This window comes from Mytilus edulis, chromosome 2 (genome assembly GCF_963676685.1).
Source record: "Mytilus edulis chromosome 2, xbMytEdul2.2, whole genome shotgun sequence".
Lineage (NCBI taxonomy): Eukaryota > Metazoa > Mollusca > Bivalvia > Mytilida > Mytilidae > Mytilus > Mytilus edulis.
This window is the reverse complement of record NC_092345.1, coordinates 65,553,381-65,571,513: the sequence shown is the minus strand read 5'-3', so window position 1 is coordinate 65,571,513 and position 18,133 is coordinate 65,553,381. Positions and strand designations below refer to the sequence as shown.

At 33.0% G+C, this 18,133-nt stretch overlaps 1 protein-coding gene across 1 annotated transcript in view; it reads left to right on the top strand.

The window, feature by feature from the left end:
* Nucleotides 1-18,133, top strand: part of LOC139512678 (uncharacterized) — a 33,627-nt gene that overhangs the window by 846 nt on the left and 14,648 nt on the right. The window contains exons 2-7 of the mRNA XM_071300470.1: nt 6,914-7,977; nt 11,090-11,176; nt 12,337-12,504; nt 13,529-13,639; nt 16,646-16,817; nt 17,822-17,912. Of these exons, the coding sequence (XP_071156571.1) occupies nt 6,945-7,977; nt 11,090-11,176; nt 12,337-12,504; nt 13,529-13,639; nt 16,646-16,817; nt 17,822-17,912 (1,662 nt within the window). The 5' untranslated portion in view covers nt 6,914-6,944. The remainder of the gene's footprint in view (nt 1-6,913; nt 7,978-11,089; nt 11,177-12,336; nt 12,505-13,528; nt 13,640-16,645; nt 16,818-17,821; nt 17,913-18,133) is intronic.

Here is an 18,133-nt window from a genome sequence, read left to right as displayed (position 1 = left end):
CAGTGTTCATACCTGATCTCCTTAATTCAAAACAGTCACAAATATAACAGCCCAGTTTTTCCATAAGAGTAACATTTTCTTGGGTCAAGAGCCATACAACATGTACAAATTTAGAAGATTGATTTAAATTTGTAAAATTACAACAATTGTTAGAAATGTCTTTAAAAAAATCGTCCCTTTGAATATCATAAAGAGGGCATTCTAATAAGAAATGAAGCTCATCTTCAACTTTACTAAGTATATATGTATACACAATGCTAATAAAACAACAAAATAAAGATCAAGTTTGAATTTGGGGGGGGGGCCTCACTTTAACCATTCTAGAGTAATGCTCCTTCACAAACATGACAAATGGAAAAATTGCTGAATTTTGTGTTTCCCTCAACCAAATGTTATGAAAATTTTACACTATGCTTCTTACCACAAAAGTTGTCACTAAAATTTTTAGAGTTATGCCCCTTTATGAATGGAAAAATTGCTGAATGTTTTGTATCTGTTCTCTTACATGTCTAAATTAAGTTTGCATAAACCAAATTTTATGAAACTTTTGCACAATTCTTACATGTCTTATTACCACAAAACTCAGATTAACATGATTTAGTTCAAATTTTGGTAGAGTCACTTTTTCTGTTCTTCAGCATGTTCAGTAATGTCCCTTTATAATGATATGCAAGCAGGGGCATCTTCTGGGTCCCATGAACACATTCCCCATTTATCATGTTTATAATTTTATGCTATAGAAAAGGTGTTGTATATATTTTCATTTATTTTCATTTTTATAACTTTGAAAAATAACTTTATGATTTTAACCATGTTTACAAGTTTTACTTTTAGCCATGATTATCAGGGGCGGATCCAGCCATTTTAAAAAGGGGGGGTTCCTAACCCAGGACAAAGGGGGGGGTTCCAACTATATGTCCCCATTCAAATGCATTGATCGTCCAAAAAAAAAGGGGGGGTTCCAACCCCCGGAACCCCCCTCTGGATCCGCGCCTGATTATGATCATGATGATAAAGTTTTTATCATGTTTATCAGACTTGTAAAATTTTAAGAGATGATTTATCAAACATGTATGTATTTCATCTTATTCCATTAATATTTGTTTCTTTAGTTTTCTTTTACATTAAAAAAAATAATGATAATGACTAATATTGATTTCTTCTTTTATTTTTGGGATGGGATTGCTTTTAAGCAATCTGTAGACTTATACCATTGACTCAGGCCCATGCCCTCACCGTTATGAAACTGATATTTGATATTGTACTTCCATAAAGAAATCATGGAAATGGAGGTCGTTTTATTAACATTTTATATATGTCCTTGCTACAAATCACAAGTCTAGTTTGTTTAGGTAATTATGCGCATGCATATAGTTTTCTTGACTTGAAAGGGTATCAGATTGAATGGTTGCTCTAGATTCCCAACTCACGAGATCCTTTCTATGTCTGTCTGCTATTGAGGGTTATTGTTGTTGCATAATTTTAAATCTTATGCATCATTGAAATTAAAAGAAATGTAGTCCACAACGTAAAGATGTTATAAGAACACACCTTCAGCCAAAATGGAGTCTTCCATATTATCGCTTCGTGTTGTCTCCCTCAACTAGTCTCCCTAGCTTCTGTAAGTATCTGTCAACGACAATACGTCAAGAAAAAAAATCTTTCTGTTGATAGACGTTGTATTATATTAAAACCAATCGCAATTTAAACAGAGGAATGCCCACTGACCCAAAGGAAATTAAATATTAAAAGAGTTAGGAATGGGGTTCAACCTAGAATTCACATAGGAAAATAGGTGATAAGTACTGCGATGTTGTGTCATGTGTATTATTGTTTGTCTGTTTGTCTTTTTCATTTTTAGCCATGGCGTTGTCAGTTTATTTTCCATTTATGAGTTTCTGGTATCTTTCGTCCCTCTTTTACACGTGCAGTTGAATTATTTTTGAAATAATAAATACATGTGTCAATGAAAACAATGACAATAGTATTCCTCAGAGCAATCTGCCCTTTGATTATCTTTTAAGATACAATTTTGTAAATTTATTAATCTGACCCTGGGATGTTACTTTTATACAATGCAAATTACAGATTCAGAAATAGTAAACCAGATGATCATGATCAAAGGAAAAGATAAACTAGAAATGATTTTTATGCAGTTAAGCTGCATTATGCGAGCACCCTAGATTTGTGTTCTACCCAATAAATGGTGAAATACTTTCCATTGTTATTATCTAGCTCGCTACTATGTTATATATAACTAATTGAACACTTTTTTAATACTTTTTATTCTGGATTACAAAAAATATGACCAGAAAAACCTTAAATGATCGTCGATTTATCCAAAAGTTTTGAAGTTACACGTAGGAAGTAGTGCTTATTAAGAATCCTTGTGTAGTTCATTATGACTTGTGCTTTTAGCTAAGATGTCAAAGAACAATTGTATGAAATATTTAATCGCCGAAAATCTCTTAAGACAAGTAGTTTAGATTTCCCAAATGGCAAAAGTCGTAGGGATATTGTTTGTCATCAATACGTAGTACAATTACGTCAGTAGTTGGCGGCAATTTCAAATTAGAAAAAGAAATTTTCGTAGCTTTTCAATTTGGAGGCAGGTGTGCAAATTAGCGGTGGTCCGAGGTCCGCGACCTTCCACTTTTGCAAGCGGAATTTCGACTAGGATAGTTGGTTTCTAGCATCGCCCGACGCTTACCTTCCACTTGAAAGAAAATAAGAAATTACTTTGCAAACCCTCCATGCAAGTCACCAAAGTCTCCAATTAAACGAGCTAAAAACTTATTTTTATCATTATTATTCATGACAGCGATGTTCATTTTGTTCAACCGCTAGCTTTATACAGAAATTCGCCGACAAATATTGTATAAATTCGAGTAAAATCGTATCTGATTGACAAAAACAACATTGTAAACACAACAATGGCGACCGTGAAGACAAAATTTTACAATATAGGATCCGATTCCGGAAGCGGATAAGGAAAATTCCGGGTTTGGCGATCATTCAAAGCAGGTGAAAAAATAAATCTATGCATGGTATTTAAATGAATATAGACACTAGAATTGTAAACCAAAAGATATATGTAAAAGAAAGAAAAAGCAGAAAAATATTTTATACAGAAACTCAAAATTACTTTTTGACAAATTTTAATTTAAAAATCCAATACAATGTGACAGCTGGGAACAGTATATCTAACAATATACATGTTCATGGTCACAGTCTAAAATTTTCTTTATCAGTGATAAATGATGATAATGCATGTGAGATGCTTTTAAAGTGTAAACATATTACTGCAATTTCGAAGGGTTATTTTTTTTTTCTCAATTTTGAAGGGTCAATTAAAGTAGCTGAAAGTTTCTTTATTTTCACAAATAATGCAACAATATTATATATACCTAAATGTAAGTGAATCATATGATATATAGGTGGAATTCTTTGGGCCACTCCACCCCCTCCTGTTTGATAACTTGGAAACGGTCGAGCTCCCCACCCCTAAACCATATGAGGGGCAGATCCAGCATTTTAGGTAAGGAGGGACACAAACTTAAATTTTCGCCGAGCAGAGCAGGAACATATATATTCATATAATATATTAGATATACTGTTCCCAGAGTAGAGCGAGGCTAAAAAAGGTAAAATTATCGGAATATTCTTTATTAAGCTGAGAACAACCCATGCTTTGCAAATTTAAGGGGGTGCAAGCTCGCAACACCCCCCACCCCCTGAATCCGCCCCTGCATATATTCAAGTATAGGACAATATAATAAATAAAATGAAATATAGGGGGAGTTCCTGGAATTACCCCACCCCTCCTGTTTGAGCACTTGGAAACGGTCAAGATCCACACCCCTTAACCATATATATTCATGTTTGTGACAATATGAAAAATCAAATGAAATATAGGAAGAGTCGCTGGGGGTCACCCCACCCTTCCTGTTTTAGAATTTAAAAATGTTCCAGATCCCCACCCCTAAACCATATATATTCATGTATGGGACAATATAACAAATCAGATGAAATATAGGGGGAGTCCCTTGGGTCACCCCACCCCTCCTGTTTGAGAATTTGAAACCCGTTGAGATCGACACCCTTTAACCATATATTCATGTACGGGACAATATAACAATTCAAATGAAAGATAGGGGAGTCCCTGAGGTCACTGTTCACCCTTCTGTTTGCGAACTTGGAAATGGTTAAGATCCTTACCCCTAAACCATATATACTCATGTATGGGACAATATAACAAATTAAATAAAATATAGGGGAAGTCCCTGTGGTCACCCCAACCCTCCTGTTTGAGAACTTGGAAACGGTTGAGATCCCCACACCAAAACAATATATATATTCATGTATGGGCCAATATAACTAATTAAATGAAATATAGATGGAGTCCCTGGGGTCACCCTACCCCTCCTGTTTGAGAACTTGGAAACCAATGAGATCCCCACCCCTGAACCATATATATTCATGTATGGGATAGTATAACAAATAAAATGAAATGTAGGGGAAGTCCCTAGGGTCACCCTACCCCCAGTGGCGGATCCAGAAATTTTCATAAGTGGGGGCCCGCTCCAGTCACGCTTTTTTCCCCCCAAAAAGGGGGGGCGGGGCCCCCTGCCCCCCTTAATCCTCTGCCTACCCCTACCTGTTTGAGAACTTGAAAACCGTTGAGATCTCCACCCCTAAATTATATATTTTCATATGTATGGGACAAAATAACAAATCATTTACATTTACTATGGGCAGGTCAGTCAGACCTCACCTTTGATCCCTGTTGGAGTGAACATTTGTCTGATTCGTGTCTCATAACTTTTGTACTATAGAACACAAACTCAGTTTTCTCTCCAGGGAAACCAGTCCATTCATACTATTACATGTTCATACTAAGTCAACTTGAACTTATAGCAGTCAAATAAAACCAAGGTTAACTACTCAGTAGAACAACTGCAATCATTGGGAACTTGTACCACTGCAGACTCACCATAAAAAAATATACATTGATATATGCATTGCTTTTGAAACCTTGATAACATATAAATTATTTGCCTTAATAAATAAATCATTAGATAAACATGAATGTACTATATATGAATGTTTAATGTTGAGGCAACATTGCCACAGTTTTCATAATTATGGTTGCCTTGGTTTTTGGTTAACTGCCTTCAGCGCTTACAGCGCTTTGATTTTTTTATAGCAACACAACTGATTTGGATAGGCATGCACTCAGTTCAATAGAACAGCAGTAAACTGAGTTGGACTGAATACCGCAGTACTAAAACGACCCTGCTTGAAATGTCTGATACTGTAAAACTAGTAGTCCTGCTAAATCATAAGTGAAATAACAGGTTTCTTTATAAAACAGTCTTTACAGCTGACAATAGATGGGACTATGTACATGTACTGTTACTTTTCATAATAGGTACATAATGTTAAACTTGGAGTTGAGATTGGTCAACTGACCACACTTTACCAAACTTTAGAAGTGTCATTCCCATGCAGTTGACAAAGAACGTGTGTTGAAGCTTTTCAATAGTACAGGTCACAGGAGAATCGGAAAGTTTTGGTTGACCAAAAAAAAATTAACTTTAATATTGAAACATGTTTTGTTGGAAAGATTAGAACTTGTTCTAAATCTTTACTAAGGCACTGGCCTCCCTAACAACAGGACAGGTTAGCTACTGTTACTAAATGTATTCACACTGGAATATAGGTCCCTATGGTTCTCATGTATGTGTACATAAATACATATATAAACTGAAAAAGGTATTATTGGAGCAGCTCATTCAAGAATGTATGTTAGTTAGGTGTGTTGATATGCAGGCTTTTTTTAAAAACATTTTGATTAGGTTATTGGGTATTGATACAATACTAGTATGATTGACTACTGTCATTATCACTAAACAATCAAAGACAAGGTAGACCTTTAATTACAATGCCCCACCTCGTAAACTGTCAATCAAATTGACCACATTACTTATCAACCTCAGTCTTACTCTTACATAATTATACAGACCCTGCAATATACATAGATCTTAATAATAAATAATATACAATTATTTGACCTCATAATTGAATTCACAAATGTATATATTCATTGATATTAGATGTTTGATATATATATAAGGATGATAGATTTATTTATTGCCAACAGAGACATATATACTTTTTGTCCACTGTGAGGCATTTTAAACCTATTTAAGGATGTTTGCTAAGCTGTTATGTTTTTGAATATTTGTCAGATTTTCGAAATCCACTGGTTTTATCTGTTTATCTATTTGAATGCCTTAAAAAAATTTGCCCATGAACCCCCATTTTTCTTTTTATAAATCTTTAACATGTATAATTATAAGCCATTTGTAAAAGTCTTATAAAATCTTATTTATTTTTTAATAGTTTTTGAGAACTTTAATTATATATATAACTGGTCAATGATTTTAAAGCTATGAAAAATCAAGAGAGATCATTTTCCGGCCAAAATTTCAATGGCTAATATCTCGAAAACAATCACACTGACCCCTATATTTTTTTTGCTTTTTTGATTCCTCAATTAATCCTCTATCAATATATATTAGTTTTATGGAAAGTTATTTATTTTGAAACTGAGCAACAAATATCCTTAGCATGTTTAACTGCATGTGAATAGAAAAATATGTTGGTCTCTTGCGCAGGGTTGTTTCATGGCAAACATCACCATGACCACAGCAACATGCACAGTAAAACTTTAAAGGAAGTTAAAAAAAAAGTCCAAGTCGAATGTACATGATGTAAGAATAGGTAACAAGTAAATGACAATGATCACAATAAATTAACAGTATTTTTGTTTTTGCCATATACATTTAGTAAAATATTGAAACTTCATTGTATGCATCAATAATGAGTTTCCTTTCTAAATATTCTACAGGTAGACAGGTTGACCTCTGTAGTATAAAAAAATGTCCATCCTTGGTGAACATCCACAGAAAATTACGGAGAAAAGTTTGAGTTACCTGTTAAGCCTTACACGGCTGGACATAGAAGGTTCATCGATGACCAGACTAGCAGCGTTATCAGTCATCCATCAGTTAATAACAATAGATCCAACTGGTGATGTCAGAACTCTTTTCTTAACCAATGGGATTTTAGAACAGGTTTTAATGGAATTTGATTTTGGTTTCGAATCTGAAGAGAATTCCACTTTTCTTGAAGTGTCGTTAAATATTTTATGGAATTTATCGAAACTTGCTATTTGTCCGGTGCAGCCCCTTATTTCTGAAGTGGTATTTCGTAGACTTATGTTACTCTTTGATTCAACGTCTTCATTTTACACATTCTCATCACAGTTTACCTCAACAGTGAAAAGCCTTTGTGAAAATAAACATTTAGTTGGACATGTTTCGCCCTGTACAATATCAGTTAGAGTAAAGGAAGATATTACAAAGGCTACACGTGGCATGCTTAGAACTGTTAGTAACTTTCCAACTGAAGTGCATGTCTGTACTTTGTACGACACAAATGATCCTGACAATGAAATTGATTTGACAGCTCATCTTGTTTCAAACAAATTAGCATGGCCGTTAGATACAAAAAGTAAACCTAATCAACAGAAAGAAGATGAATCTGAAAATGCTTGGAAGGATGTCATAGTGACAGAAGTTATAAGTGGGCCATATTTTTGGGCTCATATTGGAATTGAAACAATTGAAAACATGAGGAAAATTCAAAATCTACTGCTTCTGGAATATTCTTCAGGCAGACTTCATCAAATGTCTTGTGTGAAAGGTGATTTGATAGTTGTTGCAAAGGAAAGAGATGGTGAAGTATTCCTTTTCAGGGCCGAGGTGTTGTCAAGAAAACCACAGGAAGTAAGGGTATGGGCCCTTGACTATGGATTTGTTGTTGATGTAGCAGCAGACAATGTCATGAATGTGTATGGTACACCTAACAATTTAAATCTACCTCCACAGATAAAGCTCTGTTCAATTCAAGGTATGTTGCATGATTTTATAAAAAAAAAAATGTTTGATAGCGCCATGCACAAACGCACAAAGTAAACAGTATATATAGCACAAAGCATATATAATGTGGTATAATTAAAAGAAAAAATATATATATGTCGTTTCATTTTTTGTTGAGCCTGCAGCTTTATATTTCAGAAGGTGAAAGACCTGGATGCTTCATACTTTGTATATATAGATGCCTCATGTTACGAACTTTCTGTGAATCAAATGTCCAATGTCCTTGACCTCATTTTCTTGGTTCAGTGACTACTTGAAAAAAAGTTTTAGATTTTTTGTAATGTTAAATTCTCTCTTATTGTAAGTAATATAGGATAACTATTTGGTTTGTGCGTACCTTGCAAGGTCCTCATGCCCGTCAGACAGTTTTCACTTGACCTCGACCTCATTTCATGGATTAGTGAACAAGGTTAAGTTTTGGTGGTCAAGTCCATACATTTGTATATCTCAGATACTATAAGCACTAGGTCTTGTTTTTTTGGCGTATGGAAGAACTGTAAGGTGAACATTTTGAACATGTCCAACTGGCAGGTGTCATCTGATGTTGACTTCATTTTCATGGATCAGTGGTTATAGTTAAGTTTTTGTGTTTTGGTCTGTTTTTCTTATGCTATATCATGTACATAAAATGTATATGCAGTAGGTCTACTATTTTTGGTGTATGAAATGATTGTAAGGTGTACATGTCTAGCTGACCGGTGTCATCTGACCTTGACCTCATTTTCATGGTTCAGTGGTCAAAGTTAAGTTTTTTGAGTTTTGGTCTATTTTTCTAATACTACATGCAATAGGTCAACTATATTTGGAAGTATTTTATGATCTTAATGTCAGGCGTGCAGAATTTATTTGACCTTGACCTCATTTTCACAGTTCTTTGCTCAGTGTTAAGTATTTGTGTTTTGGTCTCTTTTTCTTGATTTATAAGCAATTGGTCAACTATATTTCTTGTATGGACAAATTGTTAGCTGTACATGTCTGTTGGGCATGGTTCATTTGACTTTGACCTCATTGTCAGGGTTCATTGATCAACATTTAGTTTTCTTGGTTAATGTTGAGTTTATGTGACAATAAATATTTATATTTTGGACTATCAACATAATATCAATAATTAGTAAAGAAGGCAAGACATTTCAGCGTGTGCACTCTTGTTTTCTGTTTTTCTGATTTTTTTAAAAATGAAAAAAACAGCATTTGATCATCAATTGTAATGTAATGCACATAAGATACTTTAAGTGGAGAATTAAAATATCTATAAAATTTTACATTTTTAGCTCACCTGACCTGAAAGGTCAAGTGAGCTTTTCTCATCACTTGGCGTCCGTCTTCCAGCGTCCTAGTTTAAAAAATGTGTGGCGTGACCCTGCCAACCAACCAAGATGGCCACGTACCATGGCTAAAAATAGAACATAGGGGTAAAATGTAAATTTTGGCTTATAGCTCTGAAACCGAATCATTTAGAGCAAATCTGACATGGGGCTGAATTGTTATTTAGGTCAAGATCTATCTGCCCTGAAATTTTCAGACAAACAAACAAACCGTTGTTGGGTTGCTGCCCCAGAATTAGTAATTTTAAGGAAATTTTACTGTTTTTGGTTATTATCTTGAATATTATTATAGATAGAGATAAACTGTAAACAGCAATAATGTTCAGCTTAATAAGATCTATAGCTACAAATAAGTCAACGTGACCAAAATTGTCAATTAACCCCTTAAGGAGTTATTGCCCTTCATATTCATTTTTGTCGAGCCTGCAACTTTTGTTGCAGAAAGCTCGACATAGGGATAGTGATCCGGCTACGGCGGCGGCGGCGGTGTTAGCTTACTTCTTAAAAGCTTTATATTTTAGAAGCTGGAAGACCTGGATGCTTCATACTTTGTATATAGATGCCTCATGTTACGAAGTTTCCGTCAGTCACATGTCCAATGTCCGTGACCTCATTTTGATGGTTCAGTGACCACTTGAAAAAAAAGTTCAGAATTCTCTCTTATTATAAGTAATAGGATAACTATATTTGATATGTGCGTACCTTGAAAGGTTCTCATGTCTGTCAGACAGTTTTCACTTGACCTCATTTCATGGATCAGTGAACAAGGTTAAGTTTTGGTGGTCAAGTCCATATCTCAGATACTACAAGCAATAGGGCTAGTATATTCGGTGTATGGAAGGACTGTAAGGTGTACATGTCCAACTGGCAGGTGTCATCTGACCTTGACTTCATTTTCATGGTTCAGTGGTTATAGTTAAGTTTTTGTGTTTTGGTCTGTTTTTCTCATACTTTATGCAATAGGTTTACTATATTTGTTGTATGGAATGATTGTAAGGTGTACATGTCTAGCAGGCAGATGTCATCTGACCTTGACCTCATTTTCATGGTTCAGTGGTCAAAGTTAAGTTTTTGAGTTTTGGTCTTTTTATCTAATACTATATGTCATAGGTCAACTATATTTGGTGTATGGAAATGTTTTATGATCTATATGTCAGTCGTGCAGGTTTTATTTCACCTTGACCTTGTTTTCATGGTTCATTGCTCTGAGTGTTAAGTTTTTGTGTTTTGGTCTATTTTCTTAAACTCTAAGCAATAGGTCAACTATATTTGTTGTATGGAAGCATTGTTAGCTGTACATGTCTGCCTGGCATATGGTTCAACTGGCCTTGACCTCATTTTCATGGTTCATGTTAAGTTTATGTGACATTCGTAATAAAGCTTTATATTTAGGAGTATCAACATAATATCAATGATTAGTAAAGAAGGCGAGACATTTCAGTGTGTTCACTCTTGTCTTCAAATTATGTGCTTGTATTACAGGTGGTATAGTGTAATTTTACAAAAATAAACATATTTTATTTGGATGATAAATTGACTCATCATGCTCATGACAGATATACATGAGTGAAATAACTTGCATTTGGGCTAGGCTTTTGCCCTGTATGATTATTTGTTTCAATCGAACAAAAGTCACTATATATACATGTATATTAGCTAATAATATACTGGATACATGCTTATGAATTTACAACTTGTAATCATGATGTTTATAGACATATTAAATAATGATTTATTGAATGAAAATGTTTTATGTAGGTGTACAGGCACAGCCTAGGGACTCATTGATGGTAAAATTGTCTGGAGCCATTTTATGTAATCTGACACAGAAAAGCATACCAGCAGGTAAAAAAACTGAAAGAACTTTGAAATCAAATACTATAAGAATTGCACATAAACAGAAGGACCTGTCAATTCTGATATAAAGATTCTATAATCATGATAATACAAGGATATAATTCATTAAGTTGGGTAAACACAATTTATTTTTTCTTGGATGACAGGTTTGCAAAACTTATATTCTGTTCCCATTGTCTTACATGGTTACCTATTTTTAAAGCTAGTCTGGCAGTGTTTGTCTTATAAAGCACTATTGTCATAAGGTTGTAAAACCCAGTAAACTCAAAATTTTGAAACTTTTAGTTTTCTATCAATTTTAAAATCATGGGCCACTTAAAAGATCAAAATAAGTAAAGCGACAAAAATACTGAATTTCAAGGAAAATTCAAAAAGAAAAGTCTTTTAAATTGTCAAATGGGATATCAAAAGCTCAAACACATCGAAGAAATGAAAACAACTGTCATATTCCTTACTTGGTACAGGCATTGCCTTAGGTAGAATATGGTGATTACACTAAACCAGGTTTTATAATTAGCTTAACCTCTCACTTGTATTAAAATTCCATTATCATGATAATATTCACAACAATGTGTGAACAAAACAAACAAAGTAAGCTAAAAAGGTAAAAAAATTGGGGAACAACAGGCAACATTGTGTAAAAATTTTGATCACTATAAACAGATAAAAACAATTCAGTACAATTTATATGCCAGCAAAAAACAAAACAAATGGCATATAGACAAAGCACATTTATAAGCAAAAATGGAAGAAACAATACAAAAATGATGAAAGAACAATTTCACAATGGCACATGACATGTATAAGTGCCGAAACCATGCCAAAAGAGAGTTACCATTGGACTTCACAAAAATCTGATGAAAAATTGTATTAAAACAATAAAAGAATTAGAGGAGACGGGTTTTAAAAAGTATATAAATATATGTACTTGTATATGTAACATAAAAATTTGGGAGACGCTTATATGAAGATTATTCAAACAAAGAGATTAAATTGATTTTGAGAACCTTGAGAAGGTACCTTTTTCAATACCATGCCAGTGTAAGCAATCATTTATAGCATACATGTAGTATCACTTTAATGTTTATATAAATAAAATTATTGACTACTGATAGGTGGTATGAATGTAATTGTTATTTTGGTTACAGGTGATGTTATATTGAAACTTGATGGTTTTGAGACATTACAGAAGTTTATAGAAATAAGCCCAGATCAGGACACCAATACAGAGGTTCTCAAATTGATCACAAATCTGTCATATGGTGAAAGAAAGAGGAGGAAATGGCTAGAAACTGATATGATACCAGTATTACTTGGCAAGTTATTTATCATCTTTATATTGTAACAGATGAAAATTACTATTAAAGTATTTCTATATTGGTAAATATGTATTTTGATATGAAATAGAAGATGTGCTATGATTGCCAATGAGATCACTATTTAAAGGAGACCAAATGACACAGATTACTGTAAACCCATTTATTTTCACCAATACTTCTACTTTGGCAACCAAGACACATTACTGATACATTCTTCAACTTTTTATAACCAAGTCTGCCAACTAAAGACAAATCAATTGGCACTTGCGTCAACTCTCAACTACAAAGTTTAGAAACCAATACACAACAACTAAAATGTAAATCACATTTCTACAGACAAGTTGGCAACAGAGACATGTATACCAACTAGAACATTATAAACTTCAACAACTGAGTATAAAAAACAGAGTCCTACCAATTATCATATTTTCTCAAGTTTCAATAATCAAGTCTGCCAATATAACAGTAACTATGCCATCTTGTGCAATAATTAGTAAAATGAATTAGAACACACATTTTTTGGCTGTTCACAACAATGCCTTGTTACGTATCAAGACTTATTATCAACAAATGTATATATTTGGCATCAATATTAAACAAAGTTGAATATTTTTAACCAAAGAAGACTTAATATATAAAAAGAATGAAGACATTTCCAAAGGTTATATACATATTTCAAGTTGAAGACATTTCCAAAGGTTATATACATATTTCAAGTTGAAGACATTTTCAAAGGTTATATACATATTTCAAGTTGAAGACATTTCCAAAGGTTATATACATATTTCAAGTTGAAGACATTTCCAAAGGTTATATACATATTTCAAGTTGAAGACATTTCCAAAGGTTATATACATATTTCAAGTTGAAGACATTTCCAAAGGTTATATACATATTTCAAGTTGAAGACATTTCCAAAGGTTATATACATATTTCAAGTTGTAAGTGTTCTTTCAAATAGGCTGTACCCAATAATGTATATTTTTACTCTTTAAGTATTTATTTTACTTCATTACTTTAGGAAAGACAATGGACCAAACTAATAAGCTGACTTTGCAGAATATTTTATACTGTCTTACCAACTTAATCATCCGATGTGATGAGGCAAGGGCCAAGTTTTATCACAGCCAAGGTATGTTATCAAATAGTCATAAGATAACCATATTGTTCCTTATATCTATCTAAAGTGTTCCTTTAATAATTGCCACAAATGTTTGAAACTGCAACCTTGGGTTAAAGTTACTGTTATTATTTGATCATGTTTATTACTTATCATTTATGATTGTAAATGTAAAAAGTTTTAAATTATTTTTTTGTCTTGCCTGAGATTTTTATGTTTTGGAAGCAAGACAATGCATTCCAATATTCTGTCATTGTTTGCAACATTTAGGTACAGTCTATTAGACATCAAAAGCTTGGTCAAGCCAATTCTTCTTTGAATTTTTTAAATTTGGACAGAAACGTTTTTATGACCAACAGACAGTAAAAGTTTAATATGGCATTGTCACCCCTTAGATATTGATAACCCTATTAGAATTGATTGTTATTTGATGTTTTACTAATTTTCTTAGTAATATTACTTTGATTTAAAAGCCGTTCTCATGTACTCAGGTAATCAAACCATACCTGGGGGGGGGGGGGGCTAGAGGGGGTCTCATCCCAATTTCCCGGTTTTAATATCAGAAAATCCCGAAATCCCGGACATATTTTGTTAAAAATCCCGATCCCAATAAATTTGTTCCAAAATTTAAAAGTTTAAAGTTTCAATGCTTACGATTTAAACGTCTCGGATATGATTGATGTTCAAAGTCTTTCAGCAGTAACCAATCCGAATATGTATTATCAATATTACTGTGGCGTCAAGCTGCATATAAGCATTTTTGTTCGCATAAATCTTCAGTAGCCAGTCAGAAAATTGGCCAAAGTCCAGTTCAAGTCAATACAAGAATTTGGCTTGATAAGAAACTGGATGCACACGTTTAGGGGAAAAAAAGGTGGGTAAGGTTTTGTATATATACAACTTTTATAAAAAATCAAACGATATTTTCAAGTTGATTGAATGAATACTTATTAGTACTATAACAGAGAGAGATAATTTTCTACATGCACCTATCAAATTTGATCTTTCAGTTTGAAGGAATGTTTTCTCGTGATCCCATTGATGCTGTGTATAAATGGAAAAGTTTATTACTTTTCCCTTGTCATCTTTGTATTGCCGTCCTATCTTTGTATTAACATTTCTCCCCATCCCTTTTTCACAGGCCGATTCATTAATTCCCAAATAATTGATAACACATTATTTAAATTTGTTTAAAGTCAGTGACCGAAGCTTTCACTTTCCTTTAGCACAATGTTTGTTTTTTCCTTAAGGAAAGGCAAAGAATGTTCGTCTTTGTGGAACAACAAAAGGGTTCTAATTGATATAACTTGAGAATCTTCTGCAAAATGCATCGTCTGCTACAGGAAGTTTATATATGTAATTAAATCAAAATCGTTTAGTAAACGGTATAATTAAAGACCTGATCCGAGCTCAAAGCTTATCTCTAAACTTACTGTTACATGTACTCTTATTGATTTGATTGATTGTTGGTTGCTTAACGTCCAGTGGCAAATACTTCATGCATATTCAGGACGAGAACAAGTTCACAATAAATACAATATGTAGGTCTTGTCATAATAGAGGCTCTTTCAGGGAATGATGGTCGGAGATATTTGGACTGCCACTGGAAAATGAGGGTAGATTGGATAGGGACAGAAATTTTGCCTTGCAACAGGCCTCAAAGAGTTGTTGCAAGGGTTCTTAACGTGCAAAGAGCATGGCACTCTCTTAACACGAGGCATCCGATTTAAGTCCCCATTCTGACCGACGTGACTGCGAACATGATACATCCCGCACAGCCAAACCGACGCCCAACTTCAGCAAGCGTGTTACTGCCGGTCAGGAGAAGACCAAGTCAACTCAGTCACCCTTGGGGTTTACATGTACTCTGATCTGGATCTACTCTGTTTCTAGATGCGATTCTAATTGAAGTATAATGAAAATGGCACTTTTATCTGTCCAAGGTACAGTTGTTTGTCAATCCCGTTATATTTCAACATAATAATCCCAATTTCCCGTGGCTAAAAACTTGGCTTTCCCGTATCCCAATGTTTTTCAATCCCGAATTCCCGATCTTTAAACAAGGCAATCCCGATTTCCCGTTGCTAAAATCGGCCAATCCCGGCGTCCCGAAAATGGTCTAGCTCCCCCTCATACCTTGTAATTAAGGAAAAGTTGGTGTCTTTTTCTAAGCATAGTTTCTGGTCAAGTTGCAAAAATACTTTTTTGGTTTAAAAATATTTTGCAAAGTATTATTCAATATATATACAACAGAAACATCTAAAACTTGAAATTTAAGGATCAAACTGTAAAAGAAAATAAAAGTGTTAAGTGTTTATAAAGATTTCAGAAAAATTTCAGAAAAATTTCTTTTAAAATAAATGCAGATAATTATACTGAAAACAGATTATTTTATTAATTTAGAGTTTATTAAGAATTCTAGAAAGAAGATCGATATTCATTTTCAATTTCAACTGAGATTGTGTCATGCAAAACATAAATACCACTATTTTAATTTGTTATTTCACAAGTATTTATGAAATGCTATTCTTTCATTGAATTTATCAAAAAAATCTATCATTTAATGTTTATCATTGAAGAAAAAATAAGTTTCCCCAATATAACCCTTACAAAAAAAAGTAATTTCGTTTATTTCAATATATTTTATTGAAAAAACAAATCCTTTGATCCCCAGGTTTCCTATTAAAATTGGAAAGTACATTGACTTAGTAGTATTTTTAAGAATTTCAAGAAAAATCTGTCAGTGAATATTTAGACACCTGTACCACAACTAGGTTTATAATTAAGAACCCTTTATTTTTATCAATCAGAATATTTTAAGTAATATGTGTAATGCCAAATTTTTGTAAATTTTAGAATTTGCCTGCAAGGCTCTATAAAACATTTGGTTTTCTTTTAAGTGTATTTCCTTTGATTGCTATTTATAGCATAACATTATTCAAGAATGAATACACTATTTTTAACTTCTCATACATATATAATAACAAATAGGTTAAACCAAATATATTTATTTTCTAGGTATAGATACTATTTTAACAGTCCTCATCACTTCTCAGAGAAATTCATCTGTATCTCGAGCTGCTATACATCTTTTAAAAGTCTTTATCCAAAGATTAAATCAAACGTCTACAGAATGTTTACCAATGAACGTGTCTCTTCGATCAGGAAAAAATTCAAACCATAGGAAATCGTAAGTTCATCATTATATTGAATTAAGAAGATTTCATTTTTGTTATTCCTAAATTCTTAACTTAAGCTTGCATATAAACACTTTAAAAAAAAAGGTCAAGAAGGTTATTTCAGCCAATCATAAAAAAACCATAAAAAAACTTGTTTTGATATTAGAGATGAAAGTTTTTTGCTTTCCTCCATTTTTTGCATAGTAGATCACCCTTTATAACTAGTTCAAGACAGGCATGTCCTGCTCTCACAATTACTTACTTATTTATCCTAATTAGCGTCCAATTACATCACAATGCGCTGACAATGAAAATTAAAATTTGAAGAAAATACTGTAAATTCAAATATTATTGCAATTTTTTAAGAATAGACAAAAATGTGAGATTAATAATTAAAATGTCAGGAAAATCTGCATACAGATAAATGTGTCAGATATCAGAATGTGAGGTTCTATTATTTTAATACCTATCCTGTTGCATTATTCACATTGATAAAATACTTCACAGTGATATCTGAATTTACAGTTTATTTGAATATCATACCATAATGTAAGTCTTGCAATAGCTAAAGGCATTCAAATCTTTAACTTCATACAATACCTACTGTGGATTCATTAATATTTGTTGATACTAATTTTCAGTACAGGGGAACCAGGAATTTAAATGTTCAACGAAATGCAAATTTTCTAAAGGAAAGTATGCAGACTTTTCCAAAACCACAAAATAAAATATCTATGAATATGCAAGTTTTTTTCAATCCACGAAAAATTGGTACCTACGAAAATAAATAAATCAACAGTATAAGGAAATATCTCTTTTCTCAAAAGTAGACTGTTTGAATTTTAGAATATTGTAAATGCACAAACACACACAAAGACATATTCAATACTTGTAATAGGGAATAATTCTAGACCTAATAACTTAAAGTAACATTTTGTACATTTATACACAATGATTTTGTCAATAGATTGAATTTTCTAAGAATCTGAGTTTAAATTATTTGATTAATTGACAGAGAGATGGACAAACTACTTCAAGAAATGTCTGATGTAAGATTGAAGAGAGGAGAAATACAATATGCCATTCCAGAAGACAGACTTAGTCATGTTAGTATATAAATCATACATTTATATAAGCATACGCTTTGTTTCATTGGTAAATATATATCACTATAAGGATGATTTTGAGTGTGAAACAATTTAAACGAGATAATCTATGGCCGAAATTATAGCATGATAAACAAAAAACAAATATGACAGACAACATTCAAGGACTGTAACTGAATTACTGGCACCTAATTTAGGCTGAATTACTGGCACCTAATTTT